The 19783-nt window shown below is 46.5% G+C and overlaps 1 protein-coding gene across 1 annotated transcript; it reads left to right on the top strand.

The window, feature by feature from the left end:
* Positions 1 to 882: 882 nt before the first annotated feature.
* LOC143788062 (uncharacterized) lies at positions 883 to 14426 on the top strand. The gene is made up of 3 exons (XM_077277417.1): positions 883 to 1054; positions 10584 to 10689; positions 12298 to 14426. The coding sequence occupies exons 2-3, from the start codon at positions 10683 to 10685 to the stop codon at positions 13554 to 13556; spliced, it is 1266 nt and encodes a 421-aa protein (XP_077133532.1). The 5' UTR covers positions 883 to 1054; positions 10584 to 10682; the 3' UTR covers positions 13557 to 14426.
* The last annotated feature ends 5357 nt before the right edge of the window (positions 14427 to 19783 follow it).

Raw genomic sequence — 19783 nt, 5'->3', positions numbered from 1 at the left:
ATCTGTATATTACACCCTTGTCGCCTGTATAGTATTTGTATATTACACCCATGTCGCCTGTATATTACACCCTTGTCACCTGTATAATATCTGTATATTACACCCCTGTGCCGCCTGTATAATATCTGTATATTACACCCTTGTGTCGCCTGTATAATATTTCTATATTACACCCTTGTGTCGCCTGTATAATATCTGTATATTACACCCCTGTGCCGCCTGTATATTACACCCTTATGTCGCCTGTATCATATCTGTATATTACACCCTTGTCGCCTGTATAGTATTTGTATATTACACCCGTGTCGCCTGTATATTACACCCTTGTCACCTGTATAATATCTGTATATTACACCCCTGTGCCGCCTGTATAATATCTGTATATTACACCCTTGTGTCGCCTGTATAATATTTCTATATTACACCCTTGTGTCGCCTGTATAATATCTGTATATTACACCCCTGTGCCGCCTGTATATTACACCCCTGTGTCGCCTGTATAATATCTGTATATTACACCCCTGTGTCGCCTGTATAATATCTGTATATTACACCCCTGTGTCGCCTGTATAATATCTGTATATTACACCCCTGTGCCGCCTGTATAATATCTGTATATTACACCCTTGTGTCGCCTGTATAATATTTCTATATTACACCCTTGTGTCGCCTGTATAATATCTGTATATTACACCCCTGTGCCGCCTGTATATTACACCCCTGTGTCGCCTGTATAATATCTGTATATTACACCCCTGTGTCGCCTGTATAATATCTGTATATTACACCCCTGTGTCGCCTGTATAATATCTGTATATTACACCCCTGTGTCCTCTGACTCTCTCTCAGGCTACAGCCTGTCCGGGTTAATGATGAACCAGTTTCGGGTCACCGGGCGTCACCGCTCTGCTTCCTCTTTAACCCTTTCCTCCCAGTAACCCGTTCGCCGCTGGGGGATGTATCAGGAAGGATTCGTCCGCGGGAGGTGGAAGGAGGAAGAGACGGAGCGGAGGCTGAAGGCAGAGACGCCGGACAGGGACTGAGCTGGGACCAGGTAGGAGAAAGCGACTCCCCCGATATTAGCTCTGCCGGAGCTCGTACCCAGTGAGCCGGCCCGAGGAGGTCCCGGAGCGCAGAACTTGTGCGGAGTGCACCGGCACCGACAGAGACCGCAGCGCTGCACACCGGCACCGACAGAGACCGCAGCGCTGCACACCGGCACCGACAGAGACCGCAGCGCTGCACACCGGCACCGACAGAGACCGCAGCGCTGCACACAGAGTATCACTGCTCGCATCATCCCCGACCAGCTAATCCCTCCATATAACGCCAACTGGGACCACATTATAGGAGCAAGTGCTATAGAGGGGGCGGGCAGTTCCTGGGGCTCCCAGTGACAAACAGCAACTATTGGGGATGCGGAACCAAAAGACTGAAATTCTGCTCAGTAGAATTATTACATTATTATTATTAATAAATATTGAGCAGAATTGTCTCTGTTGAGCAGTTGCTGATCGATGTGATGATGGCGCCGATTGTATCCTGTGTTCTCACCTGCAGCAGAGAATCAGATCCATAGAACTGGTGAGTATAAATCCCGGACCTGCAGCCCCCCCCACACATTGTGAGGCCCCCACAGCACAGTATGATTCCCCACAGCCAGGGCCGGACTGGGACTAAAGGTACCTTCACACTAAGCGACTTTGCAGCGAGAACGACGACGATCCGTGACGTTGCAGCGTCCTGGATAGCGATCTCGTTGTGTTTGACACGCAGCAGCGATCTGGATCCCGCTGTGATATCGCTGGTCGTTGAATAAAGTTCAGAACTTTATTTGGTCGTCAGATCGCCGTGTATCGTTGTGTTTGACAGCAAAAGCAACGATGCCAGCGATGTTTTACAATGGTAACCAGGGTAAATATCGGGTTACTAAGCACAGGGCCGCGCTTAGTAACCCGATGTTTACCCTGGTTACCAGTGTAAACGTAAAAAACAAACAGTACATACTCACCTTCTGATGTCCGTCAGGTCCCCTGCCGTCTGCTTCCCGCACTGACTGTGAGCGCCAGCCGTAAAGTACAGCACAGCGGTGACGTCACTGCTGTGCTCTGCTTTTACTTTACGGCCGGCGCTCACAGTCAGTGCGGGAAGCAGACGGCAGGGGACCTGACGGACATCAGAAGGTGAGTATGTACTGTTTGTTTTTTACGTTTACACTGGTAACCAGGGTAAACATCGGGTTACTAAGCGCGGCCCTGCGCTTAGTAACCCGATGTTTACTCTGGTTACCCGGGGACTTCGGCATCGTTGGTGGCTGGAGAGCGGTCTGTGTGACAGCTCTCCAGTGACCACACAGCGACGCTGCAGCAATCGGCATTGTTGTCGATATCGCTGCAGCGTCGCTTAATGTGACGGTACCTTTACATTCAGCCCTGTCATTTGAAGTTACACAGGCCCACTTGTCACATGGTGACTGTATAATATCTCTGTACACTTGTAGGCAGGGCCGGTTTTAGGCAAAGTGGGGCCCTAGGTAAAGTTTATAATGGGGCCCCAAATGCTGACATATCGCACATCACACAGAAGCATTTCGGTTGTATTTACATGCGCTGATCTCAGGCCACTAAATGAGTTTGATCGACAATACTGAAGTTGTTCAACGCTTGTTTCCCGGCCTCTTTCCACCATCTGAGGAATAATGATGGGACAGAACGATCACTAATAGATCACTAACAGATCACCATACAGTATCATGTTTTCAGCAGCACATCTACAGTTTACAGCGGCAATGCGCTGCTGAGAACAAGGATTTTTGTTCCAGGAAAAACAATCTGAATATGCAGCATTTTACTTGTTTAGCAAAATACACCCCATAGTCCTCCATATATTATAATGTGAACCACAGTCCTCCATATGGTATAATACACTCCCTATAGTCCTCCATATATTAAAATACACTGCTCAGTCCTCCATATAGCATAATACACTCCTCATAGTCCTCCATATAGCGTAATACACTCCTCATAGTGCTCCATATAGTATAATGCACCGCCATAGTCATCCATGTAGTACAATTCACTTCCCATAGTATAATGCACCCCATAGTTCTTCATATAGTATAACGTATTCCCCATAATCCTCGATACAGTATAATGCAGCCCACATATAGTATAATGCAGCCACCACTCTACAGAATATAATGCAGCCACCCCAGAGTATAATGCAGCCACCCCATTGAATATAATACAGCCCACCTCCCCATAATATATAATTTAGCCCCCATAGAATATAATGCAGCCCCCCATAGTATATAACACAGCCTCCACCATAGAATATAATACACCCACAATAGTATATAACACAGCCACATAGTAGATAACACGGCCTCCCCCATAGAATATAATCTACCCCCCATAGTATATAGCACAATCCGCATAGCAGATAACACAGGCCACGTAGCAGTATACAGCACAGCCCATGTAGCAGTTTACAACACAGCCCACGTAGTATACAGCACAGCCCACTTAGCAGTATACAGCACAGCCCACACAGTAGTATACAGCACTGCCCACACAGTAGTATATAGCACTGCCCACACAGTAGTATATAGCACAGCCCACACAGTAGTATATAGCACACCCCACACAGTAGTATATAGCACAGCCCACATAGTAGTATACAGCACAGCCCACATAGTAGTATGCAGCTCTGCCCACACAGTAGTATATACAGCACAGCCCACATAGTAGTATATAGCACAGCCCACACAGTAGTATATAGCAGAGCCCATATAGTAGCATACAGCAGTGCCCACAGTAGTATACAGCAGAGCCGACGTAGTATATAGTAGAGTCCACACAGTAGTATACAGCACAGCCCACACAGTTGTATATAGCAGAGCCCACATAGTAGTATACAGCACAGCCCACACAGTAGTATATAGCAGAGCCCACATAGTAGTATACAGCAATGCCCACAGAGTAGTATACAGCAGAGCCTACATAGTAGTATATAGCACAGCCCACATAGTAGTATACAGCACAGCCCACACAGTAGTATACAGCACAGCCCACATAGTAGTATATAGCACAGCCCACATAGTAGTATACAGCACTGACCACATAGTAGTATATAGCACAGCCCACACAGTAGTATACAGCAGAGCCCACATAGTAGTATATAGCACAGCCCACATAGTATACAGCAGAGCCCACATCTCTCCCCCCCCCAGAATGGCCCCACTGTCCAGTAAATAAAAACCAAACAATAAACACTCCTCACCTCTCCTCGTGCCCACGCTGCCTGCTCCCTGCTCCTGTCTCGGTGGCTGCCGCTGCACTGCCTGGGACACAGTGAGTGCGCGCGCACCCGCAGTGTCAGAGACAGAGCGGGGAATGATGGGAGAGGGAGCGTCAGCAGACGCTCTCTCCTCCATCATTGCATTCAACTGTACCAGCGTCACAGACGCCGGTATAGTTGAATGCGGTGGCTGCGGCGCTGGGGGGGAGTGTGAGTCGGCACGCAGCAGCCCACTACTGGCACCGGCCCTTCTGGCATTTGCCAGAACTACCCGGTGGCCAGTCTGGCCCTGCCCACAACCACCCACACAGTATAAGAACCTCACTGCCCCCCATATAGTGTACATAGGAGCAGTATTATAGTAGTTATATTCTTGTACATGGGGGCAGTTTTTTAGTAGTTATATTCTTGTACATAGGGGGCAGTATTATAGTAGTTATATTCTTGTACCTAGGGGGCAGTATTGTAGAATATTCTTGTACCTAGGGGGCAGTATTATAGTAGGTATATTCTTGTACATAGGGGCAGTATTATAGTAGTTATATTCTTGTACCTAGGGGGCAGTATTATAGTAGTATATTCTTGTACCTAGGGAGCAGTATTATAGTAGTTATATTCTTGTACATATGAGCAGTATTATAGTAGTTATATTCTTGTATAGAGGGGGCAGTATTATAGTAGCTATATTCTTGTATATAGGGGCAGTATTATAGTAGTTATATTCTTGTACATAGGGGCGGTATTATAGTAGTTATATTCTTGTACATAGGGGCAGTATTATAGTAGTTATATTCTTGTATATAGGAGGCAGTATTATAGTAGTTATATTCTTGTACATAGGGGGCAGTATTATAGTAGCTATATTCTTGTACATAGGAGCAGTATTATAGTAGTTATATTCTTCTACATAGGGGCAGTATTATAGTAGTTATATTCTTGTACCTAGATGGCAGTATTATAGTAGTTATATTCTTGTATATAGGGGCAGTATTATAGTAGTTATATTCTTGTACATAGGGGAAGTATTATAGTAGTTATATTCTTGTACATAGGGGCAGTATTATAGTAGTTATATTCCTGTAGAGCAGTATTAGAACTGTTATATTCTTGTCTATAAGGGCAGTATTCTAGCAATTATATCCCTGGAAATAGGGGATTAGTATTTGTTGTCACTTTCCCTTTCCTCGGCTGCCGCACGATTCTGATGTAACTTATTTCTATGGTTGCTCATAATTATGACACTCGTGTAGGGATATTATAAGATAGATTTGGATTCTGGGCTTCATATCTGAACTTTTCTTTATAAACAGTGAAAATATTTTGTCCTTAAAATAGCCAAGAGGAGATAATTCTGCTGGGAAGAAGGGATCTTCCGTCCCCGAGGACGTTTTACAGGACAAGGAATTTACTCTTAATAATATAATATATTAAGCAGGGGCCTCATAATGTTTTCCTGGGAAAAAAATGAAACTTACGAGTCGCATTGATCATAGTTGTAGAATCTGTCACATGTCACTACAATCCAGCTGACATTTCAGAAAATTTGCAGCAAATCTGCCCTAGTGGGGGGCGAGGGAATAAATGAAATATCCTAAAGGCCTCTTACACTGCAGTGTTCCCAGTCAGACCACACTTACTTTTCTATGTTGTAACCTTTGCTGTTGAATCACTTTAGGTTTCAAGATCTTTGCTTGCAGTCAGTGAATGGGAACATTGGATCAGTTCCCTAGATGTGATGAAGCTGACTGCTCTGCACAGTTGTTACAATTGTTACAAGTCAAGACAACCCTCTATAAGCCTAGACTGCAGACTGATACATTGTAAAAAGTATCAGTACAGAAGGGAGATTTATTTACTGTGCTTTTCATAAAGTCTTGTAATCTAGATACAATTGTCACAAACTCATAGTTTTATTATTATTATTAATATCATAGTATTGTTATTCTGTTTACGATAAGAACTTTTTAATTTACAAATGTGACAATTCCAATTTTCATCAGAATTAAGAGAAGTGATTGGTGAGGAAAGTTACAGACATTTCAACTATACTGTGATAGTGCTGAATTCACTTCGGAGCTGTACTCTTCTTTACTCTGTACTCTTCTCTTCTTTTCGTTTTAAGTTTGTTCTTCGTCATCTTGTCATGAAACAATGTAGTTGGCTTATCGGTACCCAAACGCTCATCCTTGAATGTTTGATATGCATCCTCTCCTATACTGTATGCCCCTTGAAGGTCTTTGGCTACATCTGGTGGTGCTACAGTCGCTGTTGACAAACTGATAAGTTCACCATTATGCTCTTTGTTGAAGGGGTTCACCCAACCTGTCTCCAGCAGTTGAACGAAAGATTGGACATCGGCTTCATCTCTTCTAATCCTAGACACCTGTAGGTCTGAATGGCTGAAGTCAGTATATTGTTGGCCTACCAGGGCCCTCAGCTGCCTCAAGTACATACTGCGGTACTCTGATGTCAGGTAGAACCTGGAAACAGCTCCAACTTTGAGGCTGAAGCCTTTTGTGCCCCCTGGTGTCTGGGTGTCTTTGTTGATTGTCTCTTCAATGGTCTGGTCCACAGGAATTCGTCCAAAAGGATTCTTGCTACCGATCTGGACCGAAAAGCCACCTTGCATGAAGTATTCATGGACCTCTGGGTGTTCTATGGGCAGCCGAGACATTGTGGCATAGTAATAGGTTAGGTATCGGGCATAGTTGACCTTGTCATAGGCAAAACACCATGGTATCATCTGTCGGATTGCTCCTAGGTGAAGCATCCAGTTGCCTTCTCTTGAAGCTCGAACCAGGGCCAGCATGGTCTCGACCATGTCCAAGTATGACATCCAGAATGCTACAGAGGGAGATAGGAGCTCTGCAGAGAAGACCGGAGAGTCCTGTTCAGCACAGAACGTGTATGTGTCAGTGTGTGTGCGTGTGTTGGGGCACCTCAGGGTGTCTTCAAATGTGACATAGCCCCCTAGATTTCTTCCAGTAAAATTTGCACTCCAAAAGTCATTTGGCGCTCCTTCCCTTCCGAGGCCTGCCGTTCCCCAATACTGCAGTGTACGACAACATATCGGGTGTTGTTGTGTTCGGGAGAGATTGGTGAACAAATAGTGGGGTGCATTTTTTGCTGGTACACCTCTTAAAAATAAAAAAATGAGCCTAAAATGACACCTTCATGTAAAAAATGCACTTTTTCCATTTTCTCAACCAAGTGTTTCCAACTACTGTGAAACACTGGTTGGGTCAAAGTGGTCACTATACCCCCTAAAAGATTCCTTGGGGGTGTAGTTTCCAAAATAGGGTCACTTTTTGGGGTTTCCACTGTGGGGGTACCTCAGGCAGCCTTCAAATGTGACATGGCCCCCTAGATTTCTTCCAGTGAATCCGCCACCCAAAAACCACATAGCGCTCCTTCCGTGTTGAGCTGTGCTGTGTGCCCATACTTTAGTTTACGAGTACATGTGGGGTGTTTCTATAAACTGCAGAATTAGGGTAACCAAGTTTGGGTTTGCCGTTAACCCTTGCTAGGTTGCAGGTAAAATTGGATTACAATGTAATATCTGGAAAAAAAATGAAATTTTGAAATTTCGCCTTCATTCTGCTAAAATTCCTGTGGAACACCTAAAGGGTTAACAGTTTTTAAAAATGAGTTTTGAACAGCTTGAGGGGTGTAGTTTGCAAAATGGGGTAATTTATGGGTGGTTTCTGTTATGTAAGCCCCTTAAAGTGACTTCAGAAGTGACTTGGTCCTTTGAAAAGTGGGTTTTGCTGTAAATGTGAAAAATTGCGCATAAAACTATAAGCCCTATTACGTCGTAAAACAATAAGGTTTCATTTTCAAAATGATGCCAATATGAAGTAAACATGTGGGGAGTGTAAATTAATAACTATTATGGGGGGTATCAGTATTTTTGTAAAAAGCAGAGAATTTCAAAGTTAAAAAATTGCCGATTTTTCCAAAATTTCCGAATATTTAGCATTTTTTTATATAGAAAGGTAAAATATATTGACTCCCATTTAGCACTGACGTGAAGTACAATATGTCACGAGAAAACAATCTCAGAATGGCTTGGATAGGTGAAAGCGTTCCAAAGTTATTAGCCCATGAAGTGGCACAGGTCAGATTGGCTTAGGCACTTGGGTACAAATAGGCCTAGGGCTGAAGGGGTTAATAAGCTACGTATATGTAAGGGCTATCATATCAAAAAATAAACTACAGACATGCATCTACCTAAAAATACCAAAGAGAATTAGTCACTCCGCTTGGTACCGATATCGTCAAATTTGGTTCTTGGCTCATGGACTATTCAGACTTCAGCTTCTGCAGGACTCTGTATCTAAGCTGTAGAGGTGGCTAGGATAGGTCTTTGTTCATAAAATCATTCTCTTTTGGCCACGTGCACACGTTCAGTATTTTACATCAGTATTTGTAGCCAAAACCTGAAGTGGGTGATGATACAGAAGTGGTGCATATGTTTCTATTCTACTTTTCCTCTGAATGTTGCACTCCTGGTTTTGGCTACAAATACTGATGTACAGTGCTGAACATGGGAACGGGGTCTTAAGATGATATTCCAGCGCCAGGATACCCCTTTCAGCCCATATGTGCCGTGATCTGATGATTTTTGCTGCTGCAGAGGTAACTCAACCCTTGTGGTGCTGATCCTGACTACTCCAGAGGATGTGACTGTGTATCTCATCTCCATGGATATCTTTACACCTGATGCACCAGAACAGGGGAGAATCCCTGCAGTGCAGCTGCTATATAAGATTCCCAGCGGTGGGCTCTGTAGCCCCCAAATCAAACATATAAAGAAAGGTCTTCAAGGTGAAAAAACAAACATACAGTGAAAATCTGCAAAGCTTATATAGTGTCAATGTGCGTAGATGTTAGAAGGGCAATAAAGAGTTAACAATGCTGTCTCCTAGCAACTGGGAGTGTTTACAAACATGTAACTCCTAACTGTGGAAGGCAAGGTCCCTTTAAGAGGTTACTTGCTACAATTTATACAGGGGAAAATGCCTGGGCACAAACGATTAGGGGGGAGGAGGGGTCGAGCATAACATGAACCCCCCCCCCCCCACACACACACTAAACCAAGAGCCAAACCTACCAACATTCCTTGTGAATTAATTCTATTGTTTTTTGTCATGAACCATTTCATTGTCGGTCATCAGAGAACTGGAATAAAGAGCTCAACTGTAACCAAAATTATAAGAGGGGCTGATATCAGTCACATATGGTGTAATGTCTGGGGGTTATATCAGTACTGGAGCGTTATAAGAGGGGCTGATATCAGTCACATATGGTGTAATGTCTGGGGGTTATATCAGTACTGGAGCGTTATAAGAGGGGCTGGTATCAGTCACATATGGTGTAATGTCTGGGGGTTATATCAGTACTGGAGCGTTATAAGAGGGGCTGATATCAGTCACATATGGTGTAATGTCTGGGGGTTATATCAGTACTGGAGCGTTATAAGAGGGGCTGATATCAGTCACATACGGTGTAATGTCTGGGGGTTATATCAGTACTGGAGCGTTATAAGAGGGGCTGATATCAGTCACATATGGTGTAATGTCTGGGGGTTATATCAGTACTGGAGCATTATAAGAGGGGCTGATATCAGTCACATATGGTGTAATGTCTGGAGGTTATATCAGTACTGGAGCGTTATAAGAGGGGCTGATATCAGTCACATATGGTGTAATGTCTGGAGGTTATATCAGTACTGGAGCGTTATAAGAGGGGCTGATATCAGTCACATATGATGTAATGTCTGGAGGTTATATCAGTACTAGAGCGTTATAAGAGGGGCTGATATCAGTCACATGATAGAATGTCTGGGGTTATATCAGTACTGGAGCGTTATAAGAGGGGCTGATATCAGTCACATATGATAGAATGTCTGGAGGTTATATCAGTACTGGAGCATTATAAGAGGGGCTGATATCAGTCACATATGGTGTAATGTCTGGGGGTTATATCAGTACTGGAGCATTATAAGAGGGGCTGATATCAGAGGATGATATATGTGATATAAACAGATCACAGGAGGCAGGGATATCTCTGCATCAAACTGTACAGTGAGCTTCTCCCAGCTTGAAGTGGCTGATGACAGAGGGCAATAGACTGCAGTCACCTGTACAACCTATAGAGTTTTCTGGGTTCCTATCCCTTTAAATGCAGTCATTTCTCTCTGTTATCAGGCTGTGAGTGCAGATGATTCAGGTTTCCTCCCACACTCTGAGTTATCAGGATTAACTCTTTAATTTCTTCTCCAGCTCACAATGAGGAAACTACAGGTGACCCGGGAGCGGCAGCACAAGGTGACGGTGTAGCACCTGCGTCTAGATCTGTCCTCCCCAACTGTGGCCCCCATCATGTCTGGTGAGTGCGTGCGGCCCTGCACCCAGGAACTATCACCCCCATCATTTCCTGCCTTCAGTTCATAGAACTTTCTCTCCTACTAGAAGTAAAATTCTGTATATATTACTGGGCCTGTAAATGATCCGCCACAACCGGGGAATCCCAACTCGTTACTCCCCTCACACCTCTCCTTGTACCTCCCTCGTACCTTACACCTCGTACCCCCTGATGCCTCGTCCCTCCCCTGGTAGCTCACACCTCACCTCATACCTCCCCTCATACCTCGTCCCTCCCCTGATGCCTCCTGTCTCCCCTCATACCTCACACCCAGTACCTCTAATCATACCTCTCCTTGTATCTCCCCTCATACCTCCCACCTCGTCCCTCCCCTCATACCTCACACCTAGTACCTTTAATCGTACCTCTCCTTGTACCTCCCCTCACACCTCTTACCTCCCCTCATACCTCACACCCAGTACCTCTAATCATACCTCTCCTTGTATCTCCCCTCATACCTCCCACCTCGTCCCTCCCCTCATACCTCACACCTAGTACCTTTAATCGTACCTCTCCTTGTACCTCCCCTCACACCTCTTACCTCCCCTCATACCTCACACCCAGTACCTCTAATCATACCTCTCCTTGTATCTCCCCTCATACCTCCCACCTCGTCCCTCCCCTCATACCTCACACCTAGTACCTTTAATCGTACCTCTCCTTGTACCTCCCTCGTACCTTACACCTCGTACCCCCTGATGCCTCGTCCCTCCCCTGGTAGCTCACACCTCACCTCATACCTCCCCTCATACCTCGTCCCTCCCCTGATGCCTCCTGTCTCCCCTCATACCTCACACCTAGTACCTTTAATCGTACCTCTCCTTGTACCTCCCCCTCATACCTCCCACCTTGTCCCTCCCCTGATTCCTCCTGTCTCCCCTCATACCTCACACCCAGTACCTCTAATCATACCTCTCCTTGTACCTCCCCCTCATACCTCCCCTCATACCTCGTCCCTCCCCTGATGCCTCCTGTCTCCCCTCATACCTCACACCCAGTACCTCTAATCGTACCTCTCCTTGTACCTCCCCTCACACCTCGTCCCTCCCCTGATGCCTCCTGTCTCCCCTCATACCTCACACCCAGTACCTCTAATCATACCTCTCCTTGTATCTCCCCTCATACCTCACACCTTGTCCCTCCCCTCACACCTCGTCCCTCCCCTCATACCTCACACCCAGTACCTCTGATCGTACCTCTCCTCGTCCCTCCCCTGATGCCTCCTGTCTCCCCTCATACCTCACACCCAGTACCTCTAATCGTACTTCTCCTTGTACCTCTAATCGTACCTCTCCTTGTATCTCCCCTCATACCCCACCTTGCACCTCTTTCCCCGCACCTCTTTTCTACTTTCCCTGTGCATTATACCTGACATGTTCAGGCTGCGGTCGGGGCCACAGTTGTCCGTTACAATTGTATTCATAGGTCGGATGTGAACAGATACAATAATAATAATCTTTATATAGCGCTAACATATTCCGCAGCGCTTTCCAGTTTACACACATTATCATTGCACACACAATGTAACAACTTTCAGGTCATTGGTGTTAAAGGGACCTCGTGTCTTTGCAGGTCCTCTCCTCCTGGGACGCCGGGTACCCTTGTTCGTTCTTCTGGGGGTCCTGGCTGGGATTTCTGCAGAAGACCACTGTACATGCATCGTCCTGGAGGAGGAGGCGGACTGGGCGCTGCTGACGTCTGATCACTGCTGTGTGAACCTCACCCTCTCTGTGAGCGCCCTGGAGTGGAACCTCTTCACCGCCCTCCCCAGCCTCCGGGTCTTGGATCTTTCCAACTCTGGGATTCTGGAAATCACCGACTCTGAGGGGGGAAGGAACCAGACGCTGGTGGAGATGTTGTACATGGACCACAATCACCTGACGGAGCTTCCTGGCGGTTTCTTGAGCAACGCTCCCAACGTGAGGGTTCTCCACCTTGAGTTCAACAAGCTGCGCCACCTTCCTTCCAACTTCTTACAAGTGTCTGACCTCCTCCAGGAACTCCACCTGAACCACAACAACCTGCGCTCCTTCCCCACCAGTCTCTTGAGACCGTCTCTCACCACTTTTGGCTTCCTCAACAATTCCCTGGACTGCAGCTGTGCCTTTTATGACCAGCTGGAGCCCAGGATCCGCGCCAATGACTCCCGGCTCCTGCTGGATGACATTGTCTGTGCTTCTCCGAAAGACTCCAATGGAAGGAAAATCCTGGATGTCCCAAGATCCTCTGTCTGCCGCTCCCACAGTTTGACCATAGCCTTGATCTGCATCCCACTGGTGGTGCTGGTCCTGCTCACGTGCTGGTACGTCTGCTGCCGAAGACAAAAAGGAGGGTTTCCAAGTGCAAGGCGCGAGTGTAGCCTGGTCACCGTGGATCGCAATGGGGCCGGGAGTATGGGAGGCTATCATCAATCTGAACCCCGAAACAACTTCCAGAAAGAGCAGAGGGAACACGACGCCCATCAGTTCAAGGACCCCATTCTCCTGAGACCATCCGCCGCCCTTCTGGGGAGCAGCCGAGACCTCTACGAAGAGGTGGAGATCAAGATGGGGACCTCTGCCGACTCCCTGGTGGTCGATGGACAAGACGGCTGTGTGGGTCCAGGTCTGATGTTGTCTGTACAGGAGGAAGAAGAAGAGGAAGAAGAAGAGGTGCAGATGAAGCCGGATGAACCAGGAGTGGAAACTGTCAGTGTGACCGATGTGATGAAGGACTCTAGTGACCGAGAGAAGCTTTATCTGAACCAGACTGCGGACTATTACAGTCTGGTGCCAGACATTGAGCTAGAGGACTCTGACCATTGTGAGTATGAGAGCGTCGACCTCTCGTGAGCGACCTCCAGAGCTGAAAACCAACGGACACAATATTGTGATGATGGACTAACCATTAATGCGTCCAGCTAAACCGCCACGACTAACAGTGGTCAGACCACATCCTATAATGCACTGACCGCATCCTATAATCTACTGGCCACGTCCTATAATGCACTGACCGCATCCTATAATCTACTGGCCACGTCCTATAATGCACTGACCACGTCCTATAATATACAGGCCCACATCCTATAATCTACTGGCCACGTCCTATAATGCACTGACTGCGTCCTATAATATACAGGCCCACATCCTATAATGTACAGGCCACGTCCTATAATGCACTGACTGCATCCTATAATCTACTGGCCATGTATTGTAATGTCCTGGCCACGTCCTATGATGTACAGGTCACGTTCTATAATGCACTGACAAAATCCTCTAATGTACAGGCCACATCCTATAATACACTGACCACATCCTATAATGTACAGGCCACATCCTATAATACACTGATCACATCCTATAATGTACAGGCCACGTCCTATAATGTACATGGCACATCCTATAATACACTGACCACATCCCATAATGTACAGGCCACGTCCTATAATACACTGTCCACATCCCATAATGTACAGGCCACGTCCTATAATACACTGTCCACATCCCATAATGTACAGGCCACGTCCTATAATACACTGTCCACATCCCATAATGTACAGGCCACGTCCTATAATACACTGTCCACATCCCATAATGTACAGGCCACGTCCTATACTACACTGTCCACATCCCATAATGTACAGGCCAAGTCCTATAATACACTGTCCACATCCCATAATGTACAGGCCACGTCCTATAATACACTGTCCACATCCCATAATGTACAGGCCACGTCCTATAATACACTGTCCACATCCCATAATGTACAGGCCACGTCCTATAATACACTGTCCACATCCCATAATGTGCAGGCCACGTCCTATACTACACTGTCCACATCCCATAATGTACAGGCCACGTCCTATAATACACTGTCCACATCCCATAATGTACAGGCCACGTCCTATAATACACTGTCCACATCCCATAATGTACAGGCCACGTCCTATAATACACTAATCACATCCCATAATGTACGGACCACATCCTATAATACACTGTCCACATCCCATAATGTACGGGCCACGTCCTATAATACACTGTCCACATCCCATAATGTACGGGCCACGTCCTATAATACACTGTCCACATCCCATAATGTATGGGCCACGTCCTATAATACACTAATCACATCCCATAATGTACGGACCACGTCCTATAATACACTGTCCACATCCCATAATGTATGGGCCACGTCCTATAATACACTGTCCACATCCCATAGTGTACGGGCCAGGTCCTATAATACACTAATCACATCCCATAATGTACGGACCACGTCCTATAATACACTGTCCACATCCCATAATGTACAGGCCACGTCCTATAATACACTGTTCACATCCCATAATGTACAGGCCACGTCCTATACTACACTGTCCACATCCCATAATGTACAGGCCACGTCCTATAATACACTGTCCACATCCCATAATGTACAGGCCACGTCCTATAATACACTGTCCACATCCCATAATGTACAGGCCACGTCCTATAATACACTGTCCACATCCCATAATGTACAGGCCACGTCCTATAATACACTGTCCACATCCCATAATGTACAGGCCACGTCCTATAATGTACATGACACATCCTATAATACACTGACCACATCCCATAATGTACAGGCCACGTCCTATAATACACTGTCCACTTCCCATAATGTACAGGCCACGTCCTATACTACACTGTCCACATCCCATAATGTACAGGCCACATCCTATAATACACTGTCCACATCCCATAATGTACAGGCCACGTCCTATAATACACTGTCCACATCCCATAATGTACAGGCCACGTCCTATAATACACTGTCCACATCCCATAATGTACAGGCCACGTCCTATAATACACTGTCCACATCCCATAATGTACAGGCCACGTCCTATAATACACTGTCCACATCCCATAATGTACAGGCCACGTCCTATAATACACTGTCCACATCCCATAATGTACAGGCCACGTCCTATAATACACTAATCACATCCCGTAATGTACGGACCACGTCCTATAATACACTGTCCACATCCCGTAATCTACGGGCCACGTCCTATAATACACTGTCCACATCCCATAATGTACGGGCCACGTCCTATAATACACTGTCCACATCCCATAATGTTCGGGCCACGTCCTATAATACACTAATCACATCCCATAATGTACGGACCACGTCCTATAATACACTGTCCACATCCCATAATGTACGGGCCACGTCCTATAATACACTGTCCACATCCCATAATGTACGGGCCACGTCCTATAATACACTGTCCACATCCCATAATGTACGGGCCACGTCCTATAATACACTAATCACATCCCATAATGTACGGACCACGTCCTATATTACACTGTCCACATCCCATAATGTACGGGCCACGTCCTGTAATACACTGTCCACATCCCATAATGCACGTGCCACATCCTGTAATACACTGACCACATCCCATAATGTACAAGCCACTTCCTATAATACACTGTCCACATCCCATAATGTACAGGCCACGTCCTATAATACACTGTCCACATCCCATAATGTACAGGCCACGCCCTGTAATACACTGTCCACATCCCATAATGTACGGGCCACGCCCTGTAACGCACTGACAACGTCCTATAATGTACGGGCCACTTCCTATAATACACTGTCCACATCCCATAATGTACGGGCCACATCCTATAATACATTGTCCACATCCCATAATGTACAGACCACGTCCTATAATACACTGATCACATCCTATAATGTACAGGCCACGTCCTATAATACACTGTCCACATCCTATAATGTACAGGCCACGTCCTATAATGTACATGGCACATCCTATAATACACTGACCACATCCCATAATGTACAGGCCACGTCCTATAATACACTGTCCACATCCCATAATGTACAGGCCACGTCGTATAATACACTGTCCACATCCCATAATGTAAAGGCCACGTCCTATAATACACTGTCCACATCCCATAATGTACAGGCCACGTCCTATAATACACTGTCCACATCCCATAATGTACAGGCCACGTCCTATACTACACTGTCCACATCCCATAATGTACAGGCCACGTCCTATAATACACTGTCCACATCCCATAATGTACGGGCCACATCCTATAATACACTGTCCACATCCCATAATGTACAGGCCACGTCCTATAATACACTGTCCACATCCCATAATGTACGGGCCACGTCCTGTAATACACTGACCACATCCCATAATGTACGGGCCACGTCCTGTAATACACTGACCACATCCCATAATGTACGGGCCACGTCCTGTAATACACTGACCACATCCCATAATGTACGGGCCACGTCCTGTAATACACTGACCACATCCCATAATGTACGGGCCACGTCCTGTAATACACTGACCACATCCCATAATGTACGGGCCACGTCCTGTAATACACTGACCACATCCCATAATGTACGGGCCACGTCCTGTAATACACTGACCACATCCCATAATGTACGGGCCACGTCCTGTAATACACTGACCACATCCCATAATGTACGGGCCACGCCCTGTAATGCACTCACAACGTCCTATAATGCACATACCAGAGATCTGCTGTGATGACTACTGACTATGAGGTCCATGCACTATATGGCGACCCACGCACTGTATTGCGGTCCTTGCGCTGTATGGCAACCCGTGCACTGCATGGGGGTCCCTCACTGCTGTAAGCCCCCAATATTCAGCTTCCTGCATCTTTTCATTACTTTGATGACGTTTAGTTTTGGCCACTGATTTGTGAGCTGAGTGGGACCCGGCGGGCGCACTATAAGTATCCACATGCCCACTGCCCATACAGAGCACAAGACAGAACCTGGACTGATACATTGTAACAAACTAAGGTCAAGTGAGATATTTGTGCAGCTTTTTTGTTTAGCTGGCAGAGGATTGTCTGTGCTGATACATTGTAACAAAGACTCAGATTCTGGAAGAAGTTTTGTGTGTGGAGGAGATTTTAGCCTTTGAATGTAACCAATAAGTTTCCTTCCATTGACAGCAAGGAAAGATACTATCAGTGTATGGAAAGCTATGTTATAAAATGTCTGACTGTTCCATTCACCTGAGTATTCTGTGTAATGATCTCTGCGCTGTGGTGACTGTGGCCCCGATCAGATCTTCCTCAGGGGCCCAGTGTCTCCGATACAACAGGTACATGGACTTCAGTCATGAACATCCATGATGTAGACATGAAGGAATGTGACTCCAATGCCGTCATCAGGGGCGACATCGCCTCTTCCTCCCGGAAAGTGACTTTTCCTGGATATAATGTATAATGTCATTTCCTTACACAAACCTCACGCCTCATCTAGACCCCAGTGTGATTGCAGCTCTGGCTGTAACTGACCACATGCAGAAGATGCAGCTCTGGCTGTAACTGACCACATGCAGAAGGGTGAATGCAGCTCTGGCTGTAACTGACCACATGCAGAAGGGTGAATGCAGCTCTGGCTGTAGCTGACCACATGCAGAAGATGCAGCTCTGGCTGTAACTGACCACATGCAGAAGGGTGAATGCAGCTCTGGATGTAACTGACCACATGCAGAAGGGTGAATGCAGCTCTGGATGTAACTGACCACATGCAGAAGGGTGAATGCAGTTCTGGCTGTAAATGACCTCATGCAGAAGGGTGAATGCAGCTCTGGATGTAAATGACCACATGCAGAAGGGTGAATGCAGCTCTGGCTGTCACTGATCACCGGCAGAAGGGAGACTGGACAGCCCACCCACCCCCATAACCAATAATTTTAATGCACAGACTCTACACGACTGCCATATCTTCCCCGCTTTTCTTTCTATTCATGCACCAGGAGGCTCAGGATGAGGTGATGGTATCAGGAGACCCTCCCCACATTGCTGTCTGCCCGGGATTGACACATTTCTTCCAGGAGGAAATTCTTCTTTTTTCTGGGCGTCTCCCGCTGTGGACAATGACCAGTTCGCCGTCCCTTCCTGTGTTTCCCGTTCAGACGGCGCGGCGAATGTCGTTCAAGGGTTAATATCTGAAAAACAAGAAGGAGTCTAGAAAGCTGACAACTCTGGTCACTGCAGTGAGTGGCACACTGGTTGTCACCCAGCTTTCCCAATCTCCAGAATGACAAATCTGCCCTGTCTCAAGCCGAGGTCCTATCGGGTCTGCAGCCCAATAACATCACCCAGCTTTCCCCAGAGAAGATCGTGAGTGGAAGTAGTGGGTGAGCGATAGTCCCCATCCCTGGCACCGGGGGAGGCCGCGGGTGTCTGTGCATCTGCGAAAAGATCACGTTTCACCCGGACACTGCTCAAAGCCAACATTCATGGCAGAGGGGCAGCACAAGGAGGCCTTGTTCCCCGCACAAAAAGTGATGAGGAGCCATACAGGTGGCACCACCAGAGCTACTGAGTATCTAATCCTCTCCTGTGTGATACTGACTGCTGAGCTGTGTATCTAATCCTCTCCTGTGTGATACTGACTGCTGAGCCGTGTATCTAATCCTCTCCTGTGTGATAATGTCTGCTGAGCTGTGTATCTAATCCTCTCCTGTGTGATACTGACTGCTGAGCCGTGTATCTAATCCTCTCCTGTGTGATAATGTCTGCTGAGCTGTGTATCTAATCCTCTCCTGTGTGATACTGACTGCTGAGCTGTGTATCTAATCCTCTCCTGTGTGATACTGACTGCTGAGCCGTGTATCTAATCCTCTCCTGTGTGATACTGACTGCTGAGCCGTGTATCTAATCCTCTCCTGTGTGATACTGACTGCTGAGCTGTGTATCTAATCCTCTCCTGTGTGATACTGACTGCTGAGCCGTGTATCTAATCCTCTCCTGTGTGATACTGACTGCTGAGCCGTGTACCTAATCCTATCCTGTGTGATACTGACTGCTGAGCTGTGTACCTAATCCTATCCTGTGTGATACTGTCTGCTGAGCCGTGTATCTAATCCTCTCCTGTGTGATACTGACTGCTGAGCTGTGTATCTCATCCTCTCCTGTGTGATACTGACTGCTGAGCCGTGTATCTAATCCTATCCTGTGTGATACTGTCTGCTGAGCTGTGT

Source organism: Ranitomeya variabilis, chromosome 8 (genome assembly GCF_051348905.1).
Source record: "Ranitomeya variabilis isolate aRanVar5 chromosome 8, aRanVar5.hap1, whole genome shotgun sequence".
NCBI lineage: Eukaryota > Metazoa > Chordata > Amphibia > Anura > Dendrobatidae > Ranitomeya > Ranitomeya variabilis.
This window is presented reverse-complemented; position numbering and strand designations above follow the sequence as displayed.